This window comes from Nomascus leucogenys, chromosome 8 (assembly GCF_006542625.1).
Source record: "Nomascus leucogenys isolate Asia chromosome 8, Asia_NLE_v1, whole genome shotgun sequence".
NCBI lineage: Eukaryota > Metazoa > Chordata > Mammalia > Primates > Hylobatidae > Nomascus > Nomascus leucogenys.
The window spans coordinates 8,817,381-8,838,965 of NC_044388.1; the positions used below are offsets into that span (position 1 = coordinate 8,817,381).

Here is a 21,585-nt window from a genome sequence, read left to right on the forward strand (position 1 = left end):
TATACTATAAAGAAATTTGAGGCCAGGCGCGGTGGCTCATGCCCGTAATCCCAGCACTTTGGGAGGCTGAGGCGGGTGGATCACGAGGTCAGGAGATCGAGACCACGGTGAAACCCCATCTCTACTAAAAATACAAAAAATTAGCTGGGCGCAGTGGCGGGCGCCTGTAGTCCCGGCTACTCGGGAGGCTGAGGCAGGAGAATGGCGTGAACCCGGGAGGCGGAGCTTGCAGTGAGCCGAGATCGCGCCACTGCACTCCAGCCTGGGCGACAGCGAGACTCCGCCCCCCCAAAAAAAAAAAAAAAAGAAATTTGAATAGTCATTTTACTTTTCATGTTCTGTTTCATCATCAAGTATATTATTTGTTCTGTCATGTCTATTAAAGATCTCTTTCTCAATTCTGATATAAACTGTGATTTGTGTTACATATTCTCTAAAAAATTTTTCCTCTAAAAGACTAACTGAAAGTTTTGTAGTTAGTTGTCAAATAATTGGAACTATTCTATAGAGTTTCAATAAAATATAAATAAGATTAGTTATGCAGCAAAATTAATTGTATTCCTTACAACAAAGCAGTCATTAGTATGACTTTTCAGTAAGGTATATTTTGTTCATAATATGCTTCCTAAGATAATTATAAATTATCTCAACATAATGAATTAGGACCATGGGTGTATATAGCTAGAAAATGGCCTTGGTATTGCAGAATACTAACTTAATGTTTTGATATCATTTCAGGCAACATTTCATTTGTTGCATTTCCAGTTTCCAATACCAACTCACCTACGAAGATTTTACCAAAAACCTTAGGACCAATAAATGTGAATGTTGGACCCCAAATGGTAAGAAAATTATCAAATCTTAGAATCGAAACTTTGTTTAGCCAAGACTAATTTAAAGGATAATTTCATTAAATATGTTTGATCAGATATTCCAGTTAAACCAGGCGAGGTAGGTGGCTCACGCCTGTAATCCCAACACTTTGGGAGGCCGAGGCAGGTGGATCACTTGAGCCCAGGAGTTCAAGACCAGCCTGGGCAACATGGTGAAACCCTGTCTCTACAAAAAACAGCTGGGCACTGTGGCGCATGCCTGAAGTCCTAGCTACTTGGAGGACTGAGGCAGGAGGATTGCTTGAGCCCAAGAGGTCAAGGCCACAGTGAGCCGTGTTTGCACCACTGCACTCCTGCCTGGGTGATAAAGCAAGACCCTGTCTCAAAAAGAAAAAGAAAAAATTATAGTTAGTTTCAGTTATCTGAGTCACTTTTAAAAAACGTTCTGTTTTTATCTGAATGTATCTGGTCAAGTTTTGAGCTTGAGAAACATTGTGTGCTCTTTAATATTTAATTTTCACATATTTGAATCTGTGGATTCTGGATGTGTAGTATTAAGTCTTTTGCTCTCTATATGAGGTTTCTCTTGTATTTACTTGTTTAAATTGATTTGAAATGTATTATGCTTTATGTCTTTCTCCTTTTTTCTTTTTCTTATAAAATAACCTTTACTACTCTAAACTATGTATTCTCACATTAATGGAATCTGTGACCCAACAGTTAATTTACATCTGGAGCTATTAATTTAAAACTCCTTTCATTAAAGACTTTTGGGGAAAAAACAATATACCAATTTATTTTAATCTTTAGCAGTAGAAATAATGAATGAAAAATGGAAAACAACTGTTTCTCTAAAGACATTCATTAATTATGCTAGAGCATGAACTGTGTAGCACTTTCAGAAGACTTATTTATAAGCAAGGTTCCATTCCACTACTCTGAAACTATGTCTAAATGGCCTCACCCACCATTAGTAAAAGTACTCAAATATTTAAGCAATAACTTTTCGTTGCTGGTGTTTTCACCTTTTCATCTATAGAGCAATAAGGATAAATTTTGCCCATAATGTACAACAGCACTGTGGACTATGTTAAATGCAAAGTTATTTAGACAAAAATATCTTTTAACATACCTAATGGTTTCAGAAAGTCTCTAAGACTTCAGTGCACATTCTAGACATGATATTTTCCTTGGTTAGTTGAGGACTGTTTATTATCTGCAGAAATCAAGCTAAAGATACAACACAATTTACTGTAACTATGTGAAGAATGTAGTCTAGCTCCAAACCTCATAGAGATTTAAGCTCAAATAAGAGCCCTCATTTCAAGGTAGCTCAGGTTATATTTTCAGACATTTGCCAAGCATTTGCCCCTCCTCAGCCACTACTATAGGTGCAAATGAGATAAAGCACCTGACTTTAAAATCTGCATTTTGAAATGTGATTATATAAGCACCAAAATTAAACATACTGAAATTTTTATGAGTCTTGCCCTTACAGCACTCTTCTGTTTTGAGAGATTATTTTGTATTATTTTTTGTTTAATGCTGCTATACCCCAATTTGAATTTCTCCTCTGGAAGCATGTATAATTTTTCTCCCATCGTCAGTTTGAACTAATGTGCATTTTAGCCCTTACACAGTCCAGTTCTGTTAATAATAAGTAGTGATGTGTGCTACTAACTCAGTTACTGTAAATCTCAGGATCAGCAAAACAAAGGTCACAAGAAGGAGAGGCGATTTGGAACTCTACCTTCAACTGGGCCATCCCAAGTACTTAATTTGTCCCCCTACTTCTGAGGTCCTTTTTTCAGTTCTGAGTTCTTGGGCAGGAATCAGAATTTCGTTTTTGGTTTCTTAATTGTTGTAAGACTCCATTGCTGTCTCTTGAATGTGTCCCTCCAAAATTCATGTTGAAGCTTAATCCCTATTGTGGTGGTATTAAGGGGTAGAGCCCTTGGGGAAGTGATTAAGCTATGAGGGCTTCATTCTCATGGAGGGGATTAGTGACTTTATAAAAGAAGTTGAGGCCGGGTGTGGTGGCTCACACCTGTAATCCCAGCACTTTGGGAGGCGGAGGCGGGCGGGTCATGAGATCAAGAGACGGAGACCATCCTGGTCAACATGGTGAAACCCATCTCTACTAAAAATACAAAAATTGCCGGGTGTGGTGGCTCACGCCTGTAATCCCAGCACTTTGGGAGGCCAAGGTGAGTGGATCACAAAGTCAGGAGATCGAGACCATCCTGGCTAACACAGTGAAACCCCATCTCTACTAAAATACAAAAAATTAGCCAAGCATGGTGACACACATGTAGTCCCAGCTACTCGGGAGGCTGAGGCAGGAGAATCGCTTGAACCCGGGAGGAAGAGGTTGTAGTAAGCAGAGATCGCACCACTGTACTCCAGCCTGGGAGACAGAGCAAGACTCTGTCTAAAAAAAAAAAAAAATTTGAAGGGAGCTCTTTGCCCCTTTCTGCCTCACTTCCTGTAGTGAAGACACTACAAGCAGAGAGTGAGCCTTCTGAATTTGCTAGTGTCTTGATCCTGGACTTCCCAGCCACCAGAACTGTAAGAAATACATTTCTATCATTTATAAATTACCTATGCTAAGGTATTTTGTTATAGCAGACTAAGACAAAAATTAGTACCAAGAACTGGGGTGTGGCCATAACAAACACCTAAAACTGTAGAAGTGGCTTTGGAACTGGATAATGGGCAGAGGCTGGAAGAGTTCAGAGGAATAGGCTGGAAAAAGCCTCTTGAGATGAATGGACCATTAAGGGTGATTCTGGTGAGCAATCAGAAGAGGAGAGCTATAGAGAAAGCCTCACTCTTCTTAGAGATTACCTCTGTGGTCATGAACAGAATGTTGGCACAAATATGGATGGTAAAGGCCATTATAATGAGGTCTCAGACAGGAGTGAGGGACATGTTATTGGAAACTGGAGGAAAAGCCATCCTTGTTACAGAGTAGCAAAAGGCTGGGCCCAGTGGCTCATTCCTGTAATCCCAACATTTTGTGAGGCCAAGGCAGAAAGATTTCCTGAGCCCAGGAGTTTAAGACCAGCCTGGGCAACATAGTGAGACCTCATCTTTACTAAAAAAAAAAAAAAGCTAAAAATAAAAAATTAGCTAGGCCGGGTGCAGTGGTTTATACCTGTAACCCCAGCACTTTGGGAGGCCGAGGCTGGCAGATCACTTGAGGTCAGGAGTTCGAGACCAGCCTGGCCCACATGGTGAAACCCCGTCTCTACTAAAAATACAAAAATTAGCCGGACATGGTGGCGGGTGCCTGTAATCCTAGCCACTTGGGAGGCTGAGGCAGGAAGACCACTCGAATCTGGGAGGCTGAGTTTGCAGTGAGCAGAGATTGTACCACTGCACTCCAGCCTGGGCAACAGAGCGAGACTTTGTCTCAAAAAAAAAAAAAAAAAAAAAAACAAAAAAAACAGTCATGGTGGCACCTAGCCACTCAGGAGACTAAGGAGAGAGGATCACTTGGGCCCAAGAGTCCAAGGCTATAGGGACCCTGACAGAGTGAGACTCTATCTCAAAAAAATAAAATAAAACAACCAAACAACAACCAAAGAAGTGGCAAGGGACTTCACTGAATTGTTTTCCTATTTTAATGTTTTGTGGAAGGAGGAACTTAGGAGCAGTGAAATTGGATATTTGGTCAAAGAAATCTCTAAGCAAAGTGTTTAGGGATCAACATGGCTTCTCTTGGCTGTTTATAGTAAAATGTGAGAAGAGAGAAATGAATTAAACATATAATTTATAATCAGAATTGAAGATTTGGGAAATTCTCAGCTTGGCCATGTGAAGAATAAAAAAGCATGTTCTGGAGAGAACACCAAAAGAGTGGCCTAGTCACCTTTTGATAAGGAGATTAGCGTGCCTGGGTGGAAGCTTGGTGCTGTTCATCAAAACAATGGAAGAATAAACCCACAGCATTTCAGTGATTACCAGTGCTGCTCCTCCCATCACAGGCCCAGAGTGCCAAGGCATGGGGGACAGAACTATCAAAAGAGGGGCTTCAGGCGCTAATGAAACCCTGGCAATCCCTTCCTGGCACTGTGTCAAGTCTACTCCCCAAATTTTGGCACAGTGCTCCTTAGCCATTCCAGGTGTGGCTCCAGTAGGCCCAAGTATAGTGCAAGTCACAGTGGCTGCTCCTCTAGATGGCACAGGTGGTGAACCTTGGCAGTGTCTGAGTGATGCCATCTCCAGTGGGTGCAGAGTGCACAAGCTGCGGGGTATGATAACATCCACCTAGATTTCAAAAGATGCCCTGGAGAGCCTTAGCAGATCCTGGCAGAGAATTGCTACAGAGGTGAGGCCACCGCTGGGAACCCTCACCAGGGCAAAGCTTAGTGGAGCTGAGGGGGGCGGGGTCACTCCCTGAGGCCCTAGTCTAGCAGAGCTTCCAGCATGCAACTCCAGCCTGGGAGAGCCACATGCAGAAGACTCAAACTCTAACCCAGGAGAACTGCAGCATGGGCTGCCCCCAATAAAGTCATGGGGGTGGGAGCCCCTGGTACCCTGGGGGCCCAACTCCTGCTCCAGTGTGTCCAGAAGTCAGGATATCAAGTCGAAGATCATTCTGAAGCCTTAAAAGTTAATGTTTGCCCTGTTGGGTTTTGTATTGGTTGGGACCTGTTATTATTATCCCTTTCTTCTTTTCTGTTTTCTCCCTTTTGGAATGGGAATGCATGTTCTGTGCCTGTCCCATCATTGTATTTTGGAAACAGATTGGATTTCACAGACTCACAGCTGGAGGGAATTTGCCTCAGGATGAATTGCACCTTTGAGTCTTACCCATATCTGATTTTGGGAAGGAGTTAAGACTTGTGAGACTATTGGAATGAAATGAATGTATTTTGCCTGTGAAATAGACATGAATTTTAGAGGGCCAGGAACTGAATGCTGTGGTCTGAATGGGTTCCTCCAAAAATTCATGTTGAAACCTAATCCCTACTGTGGTGGTATTAAGAGGCGGGGCCTTTTGGGAAGTGATGAAGTCATGAGGGCTTCACCCTCATGAGTGGAATTAGTACCCTTATAAAAGAGGTTGAAGGGAGCGCCCTGGACCCTTTCTGCTATTAGGATGCAACCAGAAGGCATCATCTTTGAAGCAGAGAATAAACCCTCACCAGGCACTGAATCTGCCGGCACTTTAATTTTGGACCTCTCAGCAACCTCCAGAACAGTGAGCAATAAATTTCTATGGTTTGTAAATTACCCAGTTTTGTACTCCTTGCAGAAGACTTTAAAGAAAATTAATTACCCAGTCTAAGGTGGTTTGTTATAGTAGCCTGAATGGACTAAGACACCCAGTTAGAGCCATTTATCGCTTCTCTAACTCCCTCATCCATGATTTTTTAAAAAGTTTTTGTTTAGTTAAAGAATTCTTGGATTAGGCTGGGCGCGGTGGCTCACGCCTGTAATCCCAGCACTTTGGGAGGCTGAGGCGGGCGGATCACAAGGTCAGGAGATCAAGACCATCCTGGCTAACAAGGTGAAACCCCGTCTCTACTAAAAGTACAAAAAATTAGCCGGGCGTGGTGGCGGGCACCTGTAGTCCCAGCTACTCGGGAGGCTGAGGCAGGAGAATGGCATGAACCCGGGAGGCGGAGTTTGCAGTGAGCTGAGATCACGCCACTGCACTCCAGCCTAGGCAACAGAGCCAGACTCCATCTCAAAAAAAAAAAAGAATTCTTGGATTAGAAACTCACCCATTTGCTTCTTAGCCTTCTTTTTGTGCTTGCCCTTTAAACTTTACATGTTTTTAGTAAAGATCTTTTGGAAGCCAGATCTTAATGGTAGATAGAAATTTCCAGAGTCCCCATGAAAAGTTTTCTGTGGCTATGGAAACTAGTTTAGCAGTACCTATTTTAGTTGAGATACTTGCCCTTTTCTTACAGGCTGTCTTATGGTTATATGTTATAGATCTTAAGATTATTTATACAGTTGACCTTTGAACAATGCAAGGGATAAGGGCACAGCCCCTGTGCAGTCACAAATCCATAGATAGCTTTTGATTCCCCCAAAATTTAACTATTAATACCTTATTATTGACTATAGAAGCCTTACTGTAACATAATTAATCGAATAACACATTTTATGTTATATTAATGTTATTTCATATGTTAATGTGTATTGTATACTGTATTCTTACAATAAAGTAACCTAGGGAAAAAATATTACTAAGAAAATCATTAGGAAAATACATTTATAATTCATTAAGTGGAAGTGGATTATCATAAAGGTCTTCATTCTTGATGTCTTCCTGTTGAGTAGGCTGCGGAGGAGAAAGAGGAGGAGTTGGTCTGGCTGTCTCAGGGGTGGCAGAAGTGGAAGAAAATCCATGTATAAGTGGACCTGCCCAGTTTAAGCCCATGTTGTTCAAGGGTCAACTGTATAAGATAATCTCATGGCTGTCTTATTTCAGAAGAGTAAAAACTGCGTGCTTCTTATAGTGAAAACCAAAATTCCATCAAATAGTGAAATCTCTTAATATACCACTTTATAATTTTGTAATTTTTTTCCCTTTCGAATACATATGCTCTCTTGGCTTTTTTTAACTGTAGATGGCAGTAGCACATAAAATATGTTGATTGAGGGCAGGAAAATGTTCAGAATAATGTTCAATTGCTATGTGATTTTCCCAGCGTAACTAATTCTATTGTCAGAGAAACCACATGATAACATTTAAATTAAGGATGTCTGGATTTTTGGTAGGAGGACTCTGAAATTTAAAACTCCATTTTCCTTAGCATATCAAGTGAATTATATTAAAAGTATATTTTTACCTCCAACTTTTAATACTTCAGTTTGGGATTTCAAATTTTTTTTTTTATTTTTTTGACAGAGTCTCACTCTGTCACCTAGGCTGGAGAGTGCAGTGGCACGATCTCAACTCACTGCAGCCTCTGCTTCCCAGGTTCAAGCGATTCTTCTGCCTCAGCCTCCTGAGTAGCTGGGATTACCGGCGTGCACCACAACACCCAGCTGATTTTTTTTGTATTTTTGGTAGAGATGGGGTTTCACCATGTTGGCCAGGCTGGTCTCGAACTCCTGACCTCAAATGATCCACCCACCTCAGCCTCCCAAAGTGCGGGGATTATAGGAGTGAGCCACTGTGCCTGGCCTGGGATTTCAAAATTAAGGTTCAGGGTTACAAAGCATGACTGGCTTATCACCCTGTAAACCAATTTTCTTATATTCTGTGGCTGTTCAAGTCTTACTTGATTTTCCTTTTGTTTTATTTCTTAAGTTTCACTCTCATTATCTTAGTTTAGGAACTTACTGTATCTCGCATACTCTTAGACCCTATCTTTCCTGTTCGAGTGTGTCATCTCTAATTTGTTCATGTAGGAAATGTTTATTAAGGAATTGCTATGTACCAGGCCCTGTGCTAAGAGAAAGGAGCAGAGTGTTGCTAATCACTCTCCGATCAGCAAAGAATATCAGCCAGCAATCTGACAATGAGGGAGGGAAAAAAAGAAAATGTAAACTAGAATTCACTTTCAAAGTCATTTTCATAAAGATAGCCAGTTTTTCTCTGTGTCCGCTTTCCCTTCCTCCTCTTTTTTCCTTTCTTTGTTTCTTTTTGTTTGTTTGTTTGTTTTTTGAGACGGACTCTCGCTCTGTCGCCCAGGCTGGAGTGCAGTGGCGCAATCTCGGCTCACTGCAAGCTCCGCCTCCCGGGTTCACGCCATTCTCCTGCCTCAGACCCTCCAAGTAGCTGGGACTATAGGCGCCCGCCACCACGCCTGGCTAATTTTTTTTGTATTTTTAGTAGAGACGCGGTTTCACCGTGGTCTCGATCTCCTGACCTCGTGATCCGCCCGCCTCGGCCTCCCAAAGTGCTGGGATTACAAGCGTGAGCCACCGCGCCCGGCCTTTGTTTGTTTGTTTTTGAGATGGAGTCTCACTCTGTCGCCCAGGCTGGAGTGCAGTGGTATGATCTCTGCTTACTGTAACCTCTGCCTTCTGGGTTCAAGTGATTCTTCTGCCTCAGCCTTCCAGGTAGCTGGGATTATAGGTGCCCACCCCCACGCCCAGCTAATTTTTGTATTTTTAGTAGAGTTGGGGTTTCGCCATGTTGGCCAGGCTGATCTTGAACTCCTGACCTCAAATGATCCGCCTGCCTTTGCCTCTCAAAGTGCTAGGATTACAGGCATGAGCCACCATGCCCAGCTTCTTTTTTTTTTCTACAAAGCCCTATAAATCAGCAAAACCAAGCATGCAGGCTGCTAATACCATATAGAAAAATATCTCCTTAGTAATAATACTACAGTAGTCATACAATCTGTTTCAAGGGTAAATTGGAATGCTTAGAATAGCTTTGTAGACATTGCTGTTCAAGGAATAGAGTTGACCAGAGGCTAATCAAATAACTCACATTTTTCTTTATAAATTGTCCATACCCAAGGTCAGCATGATAGAGAATGTGATGTAGTGATTGGTGGAAACTATGCTGTATTTTTTTAGTGGATTTTATATAAACCTTTTAGCATATCAATAAATGAAGTTACTTTTTTCCCTATTATTTTAAAAGTTGAGTATTTTATCCCAGTTAATAAATATTTATTGTGCCTTTCCTATGAGCATCCCCTACCACTGTGTTAAACCCTGCAAAGGACATAGTTTAGCAAGGTACTCGCCACCCCTAAAGATCCTACACTGAAATAGGGGATGCACTGAAAGTGGGGATGTGGGACCAGACGTGTGGAGTGGGAAGTGCAAGCATACTTGGAATGCAAGGCAGAATTTGATGCGAGGTACAGACACGTTGTCTGTTTTTATGTTTTCTGTTTTTCTGTTTTTATGTTATGTTTTCTCATGAGGCAAACTTCTGAGTGCCTTATTTAATACCCTTGGTGTATTGTACATAATCAGAACTCTCCAGACATCTGTCAATATTATTAACTTCTGTTTTTATTTTTTTAAACTATGGAATGAATGGATTAAAACTATTTCATAAACATTTCTAGGTACTAACATCTCCCTAGCCCCAAACTAACATAGTCAAACAAAAACAGACACTAACTAAGGTTCTTAAATACTTGGTAAATGAATAAATGTTGACTAGACTTTAATAACTAGGTCTGAAATGTTTTTATGCTTCAGAGGTTATTGTTTGACTCTTTCCTTCAAATGCAAATAAAGAGCTTGAAATGCTTATTAATCCTTCCCTTCAGTTATGTATGGAGCAAGTTAGCAATGAACTTAATGATTCACCCTGGCTGCAGAAACATGTTTCATTTGGTCAGGGAGATAAAAATTAATTAGCATTTTGTCTTGCATAAGGCAGTAGAAATAGAACTATTTCTCTTGTTTGAGGACTTATTAACAGTTACACGTAGTCCCTGTAGATATTTTTCTCTCTCAGTTGGGACTTAAAACTTACTATCATGAACACTTGCAAACTTTACAAAAATAGAACTATATACCCAGCAGTTGCTTCAACAATTATCCAATAGGGGCCAATCATGTTTCATTAATATCCCCATTCACTGGAGCATGCCTCTTCCCCTTTTTTTACATGAAAATACTTCTAAAGCTATTACTAGGCTGCTAGTTTTTTTTGTATTAATTATTATAAATGTCTTTGGGAAAAACATGTTTTGTTTTGTTTTTTAACCAGTGAAAATTTTAAGACCTGGTAACACATATAAGATACCTTTCTAAAAAAGTCTTTAGGGGTTCCATTAATCCCCTTTCTGGAATCTAGCCTTAGGAAATAGAAATTAAGGGCAAGGTCTTTGTACAAAAATGTTTATCACAGCATTCTTTATAATAGTGAATAATTAAAAATGCATATATATCTAATAGAGAATAATAAATCCACATGGTAGAATGTTTTATGGTCTTTAAAATGTCTTCAAAGAGTATTTAATAAAATGAAATACTCTTTTTTTTTTTTTTTTTTTTGAGATGGAGTTTTGCTCTTTTTGCTCAGGCTGGAGTACAGTGGCGCGATCTCGGCTCACTGCAACTTCCACCTTCCAGGTTCAAGTGATTCTCCTGCCTCAGCCTCCCGTGTAGCTGGGATTACAGGCACATGCCACCATACCTGGCTAATTTTGTATTTTTAGTAGAGATAGGTTTTTACCATGTTGGCCAGGCTGGTCTTAAACTCCTGACCTCAGGTGATCCTCCCGCCTCGGCCTCCCAAATGCTGGGTTTATAGGCGCGAGCCACTGCTCCCGGTCCAATACTCTTTTATAAAAGGATAAAATTGCATCTATATAATAATCCAAGCTGGATAGTATCTTTGTGTATACCGTATGATGGACTGTGGAAGTCTGATTTGCTGTTGCTCTGGTTCTGGTAAATCAAGCTGTACTGCAATTCATTTCCTCAGTTTCAAAGAAAGCTTTTCATTTTTCTGATTTTTAAAGCATTATCAGTTCTCTACTTAATCCTTCCAGATTGCCATTTATTTGCTGAAACCTGCATTGTGACCTCATGTCAGTATTCAGGATACTTGTGCTTTAAGATCCTAGGATATAAGTAAATCAAAGGCATTGCTTATATTTTTAGATGACTGACATTAAGTGCCTTTTAGGCAGCAAGGTTTCCTCATATGTAGGTTAGCAATCAATGTTATTTTCTGCCTGTAGGCTTTTCTTAATAATTAAGAATATTATATTCTTTGTTCCTAACTTTACAGATTATAAGCACACCACAGAGACTAACCAGTTCAGGAAGTGTTCTGATTGGGAGTCCATATACCCCTGCACCAGCAATGGTTACTCAGACACACATAGCAGAAGCTACTGGCTGGGTCCCTGGGTAAGAGTGTTGCAAGTTACTATTTTTAAAACCTTAAAAAAAAAGTTTAGACATTTTTTTCTTACTGTCTTGTCTTCTGTTCTTGTTTGTTTAGTTCTTAAAAACAAATGTTTTTCCTTTAAAATCACCTATTTTATTTCACTTTATATCTTAGATATAAATAATCTCTGGAACAACTATTTTTAAACAGAAAAAAAACAGTACAATAACTCATAACTAAACCCTGTGACTTTTTAAACTCTGGAATAGGTCTACTTTTATTATTATAACATTTAACTGCTTTGGAGATATAAAAACTATATTTTTATGTATTTTTAACTCACACAAAAAAGGAGTTAAATATTAAGTGTTGGCTACACTCAGAATTTCCTGTATGAATTATTTCCGTAAAAACCAGAAAAGGGTAGGAAAAGAGTCCAAATAAATTTTTTTAGTAAATTTCCTCTTCTTTTTAAACACTGAGCAATTGAATCAATGTCCCTTCTGTTACTAATTTGTCACGTTTAGTACAAACTTCTATATGTTTCATCTTTGCCTGTAAAATACTTATACCTTTCTCCACTCTTTATCATTTTAGCACCTCATACTTCCATAAAAGAAAAATAAATAAGATACATTACTCGAAACCTCATTTTGTTACCTTAGACGTTTTGTTACTTTAGAAGTTATTTACATGGTGGAATACTGCATTGGTGATTCTGTCATATGTGAGTTTGAGCAAGCAGATGGTAAATCTTAGTTCAGTAAGAATCTCCTTGCTTCAAGGATATTAAGTGAATTAATAATTCTGGCAAAGTGCTTTAATATCTATACATATTAATATACATAAATACATGCCTACACACATGTACAAACACAAATACATTAAAGACAGAAGAGTTTTGTATATGCATACTTTTCCATTATCAAATGAGCTGAAATGACAGAATTACCTGTAATCCTATGGGCGTTATTCAATCCTTATGAACATTCTTATGTAGATGTAAGGTTACCCTGGATTTCTCTATAGCCTTGAAAGATTATAACATGAAAGCCAAGCCTGTGCCAGCAGTGTTAGCCCACTTTGGAAATGACCAGGGTCTGGATGTTTTCAGCCTCATTTGTGCTTTATATTGGAGGTGGCAGGAGTGTCTGGTGTTTTTATAGTCAGTATGTCGCAGAGTGAAGAAAATTTTTCTCTATCTTGTTTGCAAGTCTGCAGTGTTTTCCTCTCTAACTATTCATTGAGCTCTTTTCAACTTATGATTATTATGTTGTGATATCTTGTTCACATGATAAAATTAAGATTTATTTTATGTACCTATCTTTTGTATTTGTTAGTTTTAGTCTTTGAATATATTCAGTGTATAATTTTAGACAAGTTATAATAAAGTATTAATGAAATTAAATTGTATTTAAGTATGTATTGTTTTTATGCTATCTTTTTTCCTTTTTAGTGATAGAAAACGGGCTAGAAAATTTATAGACTCTGATTTTTCAGAAAGGTGAGTATAAGTCTAACTATTTTGTTTGGAAGATTCAGCTATATAGAGAGGCTGTTGGCGTTGCCACTGCTCTGGTTTAATGCGATGTTTTTCTTCATGTAACTTTAACTTCTTTCAGTTTTTGCCATTATTTCATTCTGCATTGAGTGCCCCAGTTCACTCATAGTATCTGTATGGTTTAAGTAGAAATTACCCTGTGAGCAGATTGACTATTGGTAGTATGTCCTTTAGTCTCTCCCCTCTTTCCATCTGGGAGATGAAGAGGTCTATCAAAGTGAATACTCCACATTACCCTAACGTGCCCAAACTTTAACAATTTTTTCTTTTTTTTTTTTTTTTTTGAGATGGAGTCTTGCTCTGTCACCCAGGCTGGAGTGCAGTGGCGTGATCTCGGCTTACTGCAACCTCTGCCTCCCAGGTTCTAGCAATTCTCCTGCCTCAGCCTCCCGAATAGCTGGGATTACAGGCGCACACCACCATGCCTGGCTAATTTTTGTATTTTTAGTAGAGACGGGGTTTTGCCATGTTGGCCAAGCTGGTCTCGAACTCCTGACCTCGTGATCCACCTTCCTCAGCTTCCCAAAGTGCTGGGATTACAGGCGTGAGCCACCACACCCGGCTAAGTTTTTCTTAAAACATTTATAAATCATAACAAACTTGCTTGTTTCTTAAGCAATATGTTGGGCATAAGGAAAGTTCATGTTATCTTAGAATATTAGGACAGTGGCTTCTCCATTCTAGCGGTGCATCAGAATCACTTGTAGTTTGTTAAGTAAAACATAAATGCCTAGCACGTCAGAAACTCCTACATTTTCTAATATGCTATCTCTGATTTGCTGTGCCCTGAGAAACTAGATGGCCAAATGTGTTAGAATTCAGTCTAAAATGAAAGTGACTAGGTTCTGAGTGAGAACCATGGGAATATGTATAAAGGATGTGTGTTTTCTTGCCCTGACACTAGTGCTGTTTCAGTTCCTTCGTGGCTTTTGTTGCTTGCTTCTTTGTCCTAATCGTTTTCAACAGATACAATCACTTCTGAGGAGCTGCTGTATCATAGAAATGAAATGTTCTTTACTCTCTAATGGAAAGTCCTCTTTCCAATTCAAACTGGTCTTTACTGGTGTTTATCCTTCGAAAGGGCAACAGAACAAGTTCTTGCACAGAGGTATTTAGCAATGTTTAAGGCCTTAAAATGGAACTATTTATCAGTTATGATTGGTGGCACCTCTGCACTGCAAACAGTACAAAAACCAAGGTTCTCTTTATTCTCCTTTGTAAGTAAGAATTCTAAAGATCTGTAAGTGAGAACACATAAAAGTGTTAGGTTAAATTTATAGTATAGCCATTGGTTCAACTTTCTCTTTCTACATTTGGTCCAGTGGCTTTTTTTCCTAGCATTTTTTTTATCATTCTTTAAAAAGTTTTGAATATAACTTTTCTGTAATGTATCCCCACCACCCCTCTGTCAAACCACGAAGATTGCTACATGTATTTTTCTTTATTCCTTGTTCTAAATGAGTAAGATTTAGCACAGTGGTGTTTCATTTTTTTCTTTATGCTCATTTCTTTCCTTTCTTTCTTTATGCTTATTTTTCTTTCCTTTCTTTCTTTTTTTTTTTTTTTTTTTTTTTTGAGATGGAGTCTTCCTCTGTCTCCCAAGCTAGAGTGCAATGGCTTGATCTCAGCTCACTGCAACCTCCACCTTCTGGGTTCAAGTGATTCTCCTGTCTCAGCCTCCAGAGTAGTTGAAATTACAGGCGTGTGCCACCATGCCAGGCTAATTTTGTGTATTTTTAGTAGAGACGGTTTTTCACCTTGTTAGACTCTGACTAAAAAAAAAGACACACACACACACACACACAAACTTGACAGCAAACATTACATTTAGTAGTGAATAAAAAGCTTTCAACTTGGCATAAGAAACAAGAAGGACCCCTAGTTAATCACCACCTCTATTCAGTATTGTAGTAGAAATTCTTGCTAGTGCAGTAAGCCAAGAAACAAAATGGAAAGCCTTAATAAAAGAATTGTAAATGAAGAAATAAAATGGCACTATTTGCAGATGATGTGATTGTATCCCAAGAAAAACCAAAAGAATCTACAGACAAATTATGAGAAAAATGAATTTAGCAAGGTTGCCAGATATAAGGGCATATAAAAATGAACAGAATTTTTTTATTCTAGCAAAAAATACTAACAGGCCAGTAAACATGAAAAAGTGCTTATCATCATTAATCATTAGAAAAATGCAAATGAAAACCACAGTGCAATACCACTTTACATCCATCAGAATGGCTACAATGAAAAGGATAGACAGTGCTAAGTTTGGCAAGGATATGAAGCATCTAAAATGCTCATACACTGCTGGTGGCAGGATAAATTGGTACAGTCATTTTGGGAGTTAGCAGTATCTGCTGAAGTTGAATATACACATACCCGTAACTCATCAATTCTGTTCCTTGTGTATACTCAACAGAAATTTGTGCACACATTCACCAAAAATGTGTACAAGAAAGTTTATAGAAACACTATTAGCCTCCAACTAGAAACAAACAAATGCCCATCTGCAGAATGGATGAATGAATTGCAACGTATTCATACAATGAATGAAATACAGTCACATGAAAAGTGTGAATGAATCTCTCAAATAGTGTTGTCAGATACAAAAGGGTACATACTATATGATTTTAATTTAAAGTTCAAAATAGGTAAAACTATAATAGAAGTCATGGTAACAGATATTCTTTAGGTGTTGGGTTTGGGTGGAACTGTAACTAGAAGGAGACACTTAACACAGATGGTTTGCATACTTTATGTGTTATGTAGGTCAATGAAAATTTACATTTAGAAACTCAGGGAGAAGTTAAACACTGTAGCCAGGTAACTCTCAACTTCTAGGTTGTAAGCCACTAGGTAATGGGACAGGACTACATAAGAAGAAAAGGAAAGTTTTCTTCCTCATGTTGTGGGCCCCTGTGGTGTTTTCCTACCCATCTTTTATAGACTAAGCTCAGACTAAGGAGTGGAATTGCTGGGTCATACAGTTATTCTTTGTTTAGCCCTGTTGAGTATGGCTAGACTGTTTTCCAAAGTGGCTGTACCGTTTTACATTCCCATAAGCAATGTATGAGTATTCCAGTTTCTCCACGTTTTTGCTAACACTTCTTGAGAAATGGTACCTCATTAATAAAAATTAAAGCATTTTGATTTGCATTCTTTGTATATTCTAGATGGAAATCCCTTATTAAATACATGATTTGCAGAGTTTTTCTCCAATCTGTGAATTGACCTTTCACATTCTTAATGGTGTCTTTTGAGGCACAAATGTTTTTAATTTTGATGTTTAATTTATTTTTTTCTTGTGTTACTTATGCTTTTGTGTCATATATCTAAAACATCTTTGCCTAATCCAAGGTCACAAAGACTTAACACCTATGTTTTCTTCTAAGAGTTTGATAGGTTTAGCTCTTACATTTAGGTCTTTGCTTTGAGTTAATTTTTATTAAGGTTAATTTGTCAAATGTAACCCAGAAGCATATAGAAAATCTATGAAGAAAAAATAGGTGGTTTTTTTTTTTTTTTTTTTTTGAGACAGCGTCTTGCTCTGTTTCCCAGGCTGGAGTGCAGTGGCGCAATCATGGCTCACTACAGCCTCGACCTCCTAGGCACAAGCAATCCTCCTGCCTCAGCCTCCTGAGTAGCTGGCATACATCACCACACCTGGCTATTTTTACATTTTTTGTAGAGATGAGGTCTCACTATGTTGCCCAGCATGGTCTTGAAATGCTGGGGTCAGGCAATCTGCCTGCCTCGGCCTCCCAAAGTGCTAGGATTATAGGCTTGAGCCACTGTGCGTGGCCAAAATAGGGATTTTTGACATTTATTTTTTATAACATTTTTACAGTTATTTTAATTTTTCAAACAAGCCTGGGTTTATTATTTAAAATTATTAGCTAAATTAGAAAAGTAAACTTTTATTTTAATCCTCATTTTCTAATGGTGAAATAAGCATCCTAAACTATTTTTTTCAAGAAAAGGCATACCATTTCTGAAGGTGGCAGCAGTAGTAGTTAACCAGATGTGACAATGGAAGTAAGTTAAAGAATGAAGAACAGGCTACTCTGGGCACATTACCTATGGGGTAGTCCTGCTCCACAAGGAGCAATGTAAAAAAAAAGAAGAACAGTAAAATGAATACAATAGAGTTTGTATTAGTTTTGCTCGGAAACATGACCTCCTCTCATATTGAATTTGGTTTTGTAGCCATAATTGATGATGAAATACATAACATAATACATAAACTACAGCATCTTATTTGCAGAAATACACTGGCTAATGAAGCCATGAAATCATCAAAACTTAGCATAAAAGACAACAAAACATAAGTCAGTTCAAAACCAAAAGAACCATGGAGAAATAATAAATTGTTGGGCAACTATCACCACTATCCATCTCCAGAACTTTTTCATCATCCTGTATTGAAACTCTGTCCCCATGAAGCAACAACACTACATTTCCCACTCCCCCACAGTACCTCTGTTCTACTTTCTATGATTTTGACTATAATTTGATTTCATATAAATGGAATCATACAATATCTTTTTTTTTTTTTTTTTTGAGACGGAGTCTCGCTGTGTCGCCAGGCGTGTACAGTGGTGTGATCTCGGCTCACTACAACCTCCGCCTCCCGGGTTCAAGCACTTCTCCTGCCTCAGCCTCCCAAGTAGCTGAGACTACAGGCACGCACCACCACGCCAGCTAATTTTTGTGTTTTTAGTAAACGGGGTTTCACCACGTTGGCCAGGATGGTCTTGATCTCTTGACCTCGTGATCCACCCACCTCGGCCTCCCAAAGTGCTGGGATTACAGGTGTGAGCCACCACGCCCAGCCCAATATTTATCTTTTTATGTCTGGCTTATGTCACTTATGTCTTCATGGTTCATCTGTAGTGTAGCATGTATCAGAATTTTATTCCTTTTTAAGGCTGTATATATTTCATTATATGTATATACCACATTTTATCTGTTTATCCATTGGTGGGCAGTTGGGTTGCTTCCACATTTTAACTATTGTGAATAATGGTGCTATGAACATGGGTGTACAAATATCTGTTGAGTTCCTACTTTCAGATTCATCTGGGTATATACCCAGAAGTGGAATTACTGGATCATATGGTAATTCTATGTTTACTTTTTTGAGAAATTGCCATATTGTTTTCCACAGTGGCTGTATCATTTTATGTTTCCACCAGCAGTGCATAATGGGTGCAGTTTCTCTACATCCTCTCCAACACTTTCTCGTTTGCAGTTTTTGTTTTTTTAATAGCCGTTCTAATGGGTATGAAGTGGCATCTCATTATGGTTTTGATTTACATTTCTTTAATGATGAGTGATGCTGAGCATCTTTTCATGTACTTTTTGGCCATTTGTATATCTTCTTTGGATAAATTACTGTTAAGTCTTCTGCCCTTTTTTTTTTTTTTTTCTTGAGACAGTCTCACTCCCAGGCTGGCGTGCGGTGGCGTGAACTGCAACCTCCGCCTCCCAGGTTCAAGTGATTCTCATGCCTCAGCCTCCCGAGTAGCTAGGATTACAGATGTGTACCACCACGCCCAGCTAATTTTGGTATTTTTTTGTGGAGATGGGGTTTCACCATGTTGGCCAGGCTGGTCTCGAACTCCTGACCTCAAGTGATCCACTTGCCTTGGCCTCCCAAAGTGCTGGGATCACAGGCACGAGCCACTGCATCTGGCCCTTTGCCCATTTTTGAATGGAGTTGTTTGGTTTTTTGTTGTCGTAGTTCTTTATATAGCCTTTTGCCTTTTAGTGTTCTTTAACTAGAGACATTTTTTGCTTAACTTTCAAAGTGGCTTACTGGATTGGTTGCAGGACCAAATCTTTCATCTGTGTATGGCAGGTGTTGACTCTTTTAACCTCCTTTGTTGAATTTTAATGTTGATGTTAATTGAGTTTTAGCGTGATATTCTATCATCCTTCCAAATAATAAGCTTAATTTCTTGATTCTGCCATTGTTGAATAGTGCCCTTTGGTTTTATATTGCTTATGAAAATTCTAGCAGCTCATGAAGGGGATAAAATCACCTGTAGTGTACCATATGTTATATGCATTTCATCCTCACAACTTGTGAGATGCGTATTCTGCATTTTGCAGATGAAGGACTGTGGATCAGAGTTAAATCGAGTAAACTGCTCAAAATATGTATCTGATAGTTTACTAATGTTGATATTTAAGCAAGTTTTCTTCAAGTCTATTATCAATTTATGCACTGAACTGATTTTATAAAACTCTTACATGTAGGCTTGTATCTGCATTTCAAGAGTATAGCCATCACTATTTCATAATAGTTGTTAAAATTGTAGTTGTTCCTACTTAAGGACTATGTTTAGTTTCTTCCTTTAAATATTATCCAGGTATGACTACAAATATTATCCAGGTATGACTATAGAGAGCCAATTAGCCAAGTGATTGCCCAAAACCACTCTATCTTATTGCTGCCTTTAACAAAAAGACCAAGAATTGGATGAAAAACAACCCTGCTTCACTCCTGGCTTTTCAAAAGTATGTAACTGGCTGACCCGAAGGTAGTGAGTTATCTCAATTGATTGTTCACAATCAGTTGAACACAGATTGAACTCCTTGTTCTACACTTTACCCCCTACTTAAGTAGGGGGTAAAGACTACTTGAGTAGTCTTTAAAAAAAAAAAAAAGAAGAAAAAAGCATGTAACCACTAAGTTGAGAAATTTATTTACTTTAAGCCATTAACCAGTTATTTTCCTGGCTATATAATCCCATACACAACATTATTGCTGCCCAATAGAAATTTTAAAAGAAAATAAATATCTGAAGTTAATTTTAATATTTTTAATTTAATCCAGTATATCCAGAATATTGTATTTCAGTGTGTAATTAAATATAAAAATCACTAGTGAGGTATTTTACATTCATTCCTTATATTAAGTATTTAAAATCCAGTGTGTTAAACTTACGACATATCTCAGTTCACACTTCCCACATTGCAAGTACGCAGTAGCCACACGTGAGTTATGCCGAGGGGTATTGGACAGTGCTGATTAGGAGGTTTAAAATGCAACTCATAAATTTAATTCATCTCTTCGATCTCAGTAAATGACCCTTCTTTCTAGAGGTCATTCTACTATTCCTTTCTTCCTTACCCTCCACTTCAGACAATTTTATTGATTTTTTGTCTTTTAAAATTTTGTAAATCCATCTTTTTGTCTCCTGCCCTAACACAGCCCCAGTTTGGGGATTCATATTCTCTTACCTGGACTATTGCAATACCCTCTCAATTGGTCTTTGTGTCTCTGCTTTTGCCTCATAAATTTCACTTCTACTGTTACTAATTCTGATTCCAAAATCTTCTGCTTTGCAGTGAGAATGTCTGCCTAACTGAAAATCTCACCATTCTACTCCACTACTTAATACCATTCAATATATTTTAGTGATTTCACATTATTTCAAATAAGTAGTCTGTGAGGTAAGATACCTGTGCTATCCTATACTATCACAAGGGATGCATACACAACTCTTTGGGAATGTAGGAAAAGGAAAGTAGATATCCTTTTCTCATATTCCTTTTAAAACTGCATGTTTAGTATCTGTTTCTATGTACATAACATAGAACATGTAAATTATTTATCAATAAATATATTCACAGTCCCACATCACTTAATGAGGGGCTAGGTTCTGAGAAAGGCCTCGTTAGGCGATTTCATCGTTGTGTGAACATCGTCAAGTGTACTTAACCAAACCCAGGGTGGTATAGCCTGCTACGCACTTAGGTACTTGGTATAGCCTATTGCCCTGAGGCTACAAACCTGCACAGCATGTTACTGGTTTGAATACTATAGGTCATTGTAACACAGTGATAAGTATTTGTGTATTTAAACATACCTAAACATAGAAAAGGTAGAGTAAAAATACCTTGTAAAAGATTTTTTTTAATGATACACCTTTATAGGGCACTTTTCATGAATGGAGCTTGCAGGACTGGAAGTTGCTCTGGGTGAGTCAGTGACTGGTGAGTGAATGTGAAGGCCTAGGACTTTACTGCACACTACTTTAGACTTTATAATCACTGTATACTTAGGCTATAGTAGTTTATTTTAAAAAGATTTTTTCTTCTTCAATAATAAGTTAACCTTACCTTACTATAACTTTTTTACTTTATAAACTTTTTAATGTTCTCAAACTGTTTTACTCTTGTAGTAACACTTGACTTAAAACACAGACAATATTGGCCAGGAGCAGTGGCTCACATCTGTAATCCCAGCACTTTGGGAGGCCAAGGCAGATGGATCACTTGAGGTCAGGCGTTCGAGACTAGCCTGACCAACATGGTGAAACCCCATCTCTACTAAAACTACAAAAATTAGCCAGTCATGGGGGTAGGCGCCTGTAATGCCAGCTCCTCGGGAGGCTGAA

The 21,585-nt window shown here is 38.5% G+C and overlaps 1 protein-coding gene across 7 annotated transcripts in view; it reads left to right on the forward strand.

The window, feature by feature from the left end:
• TFDP2 (transcription factor Dp-2) overlaps positions 1-21,585 on the forward strand; it is a 194,424-nt gene that overhangs the window by 145,548 nt on the left and 27,291 nt on the right. For 6 of the 7 annotated variants that reach the window (XM_030816712.1, XM_030816714.1, XM_030816713.1 and 3 more), the window contains 3 exons: positions 739-842; positions 11,515-11,636; positions 13,073-13,120. In XM_030816712.1, coding sequence (XP_030672572.1) covers positions 739-842; positions 11,515-11,636; positions 13,073-13,120 — 274 coding nt within the window. Of the gene's footprint in view, positions 1-738; positions 843-5,908; positions 6,043-11,514; positions 11,637-13,072; positions 13,121-21,585 lie in introns of those variants that run through there. The other variant, XM_030816718.1, reaches the window with a different exon arrangement.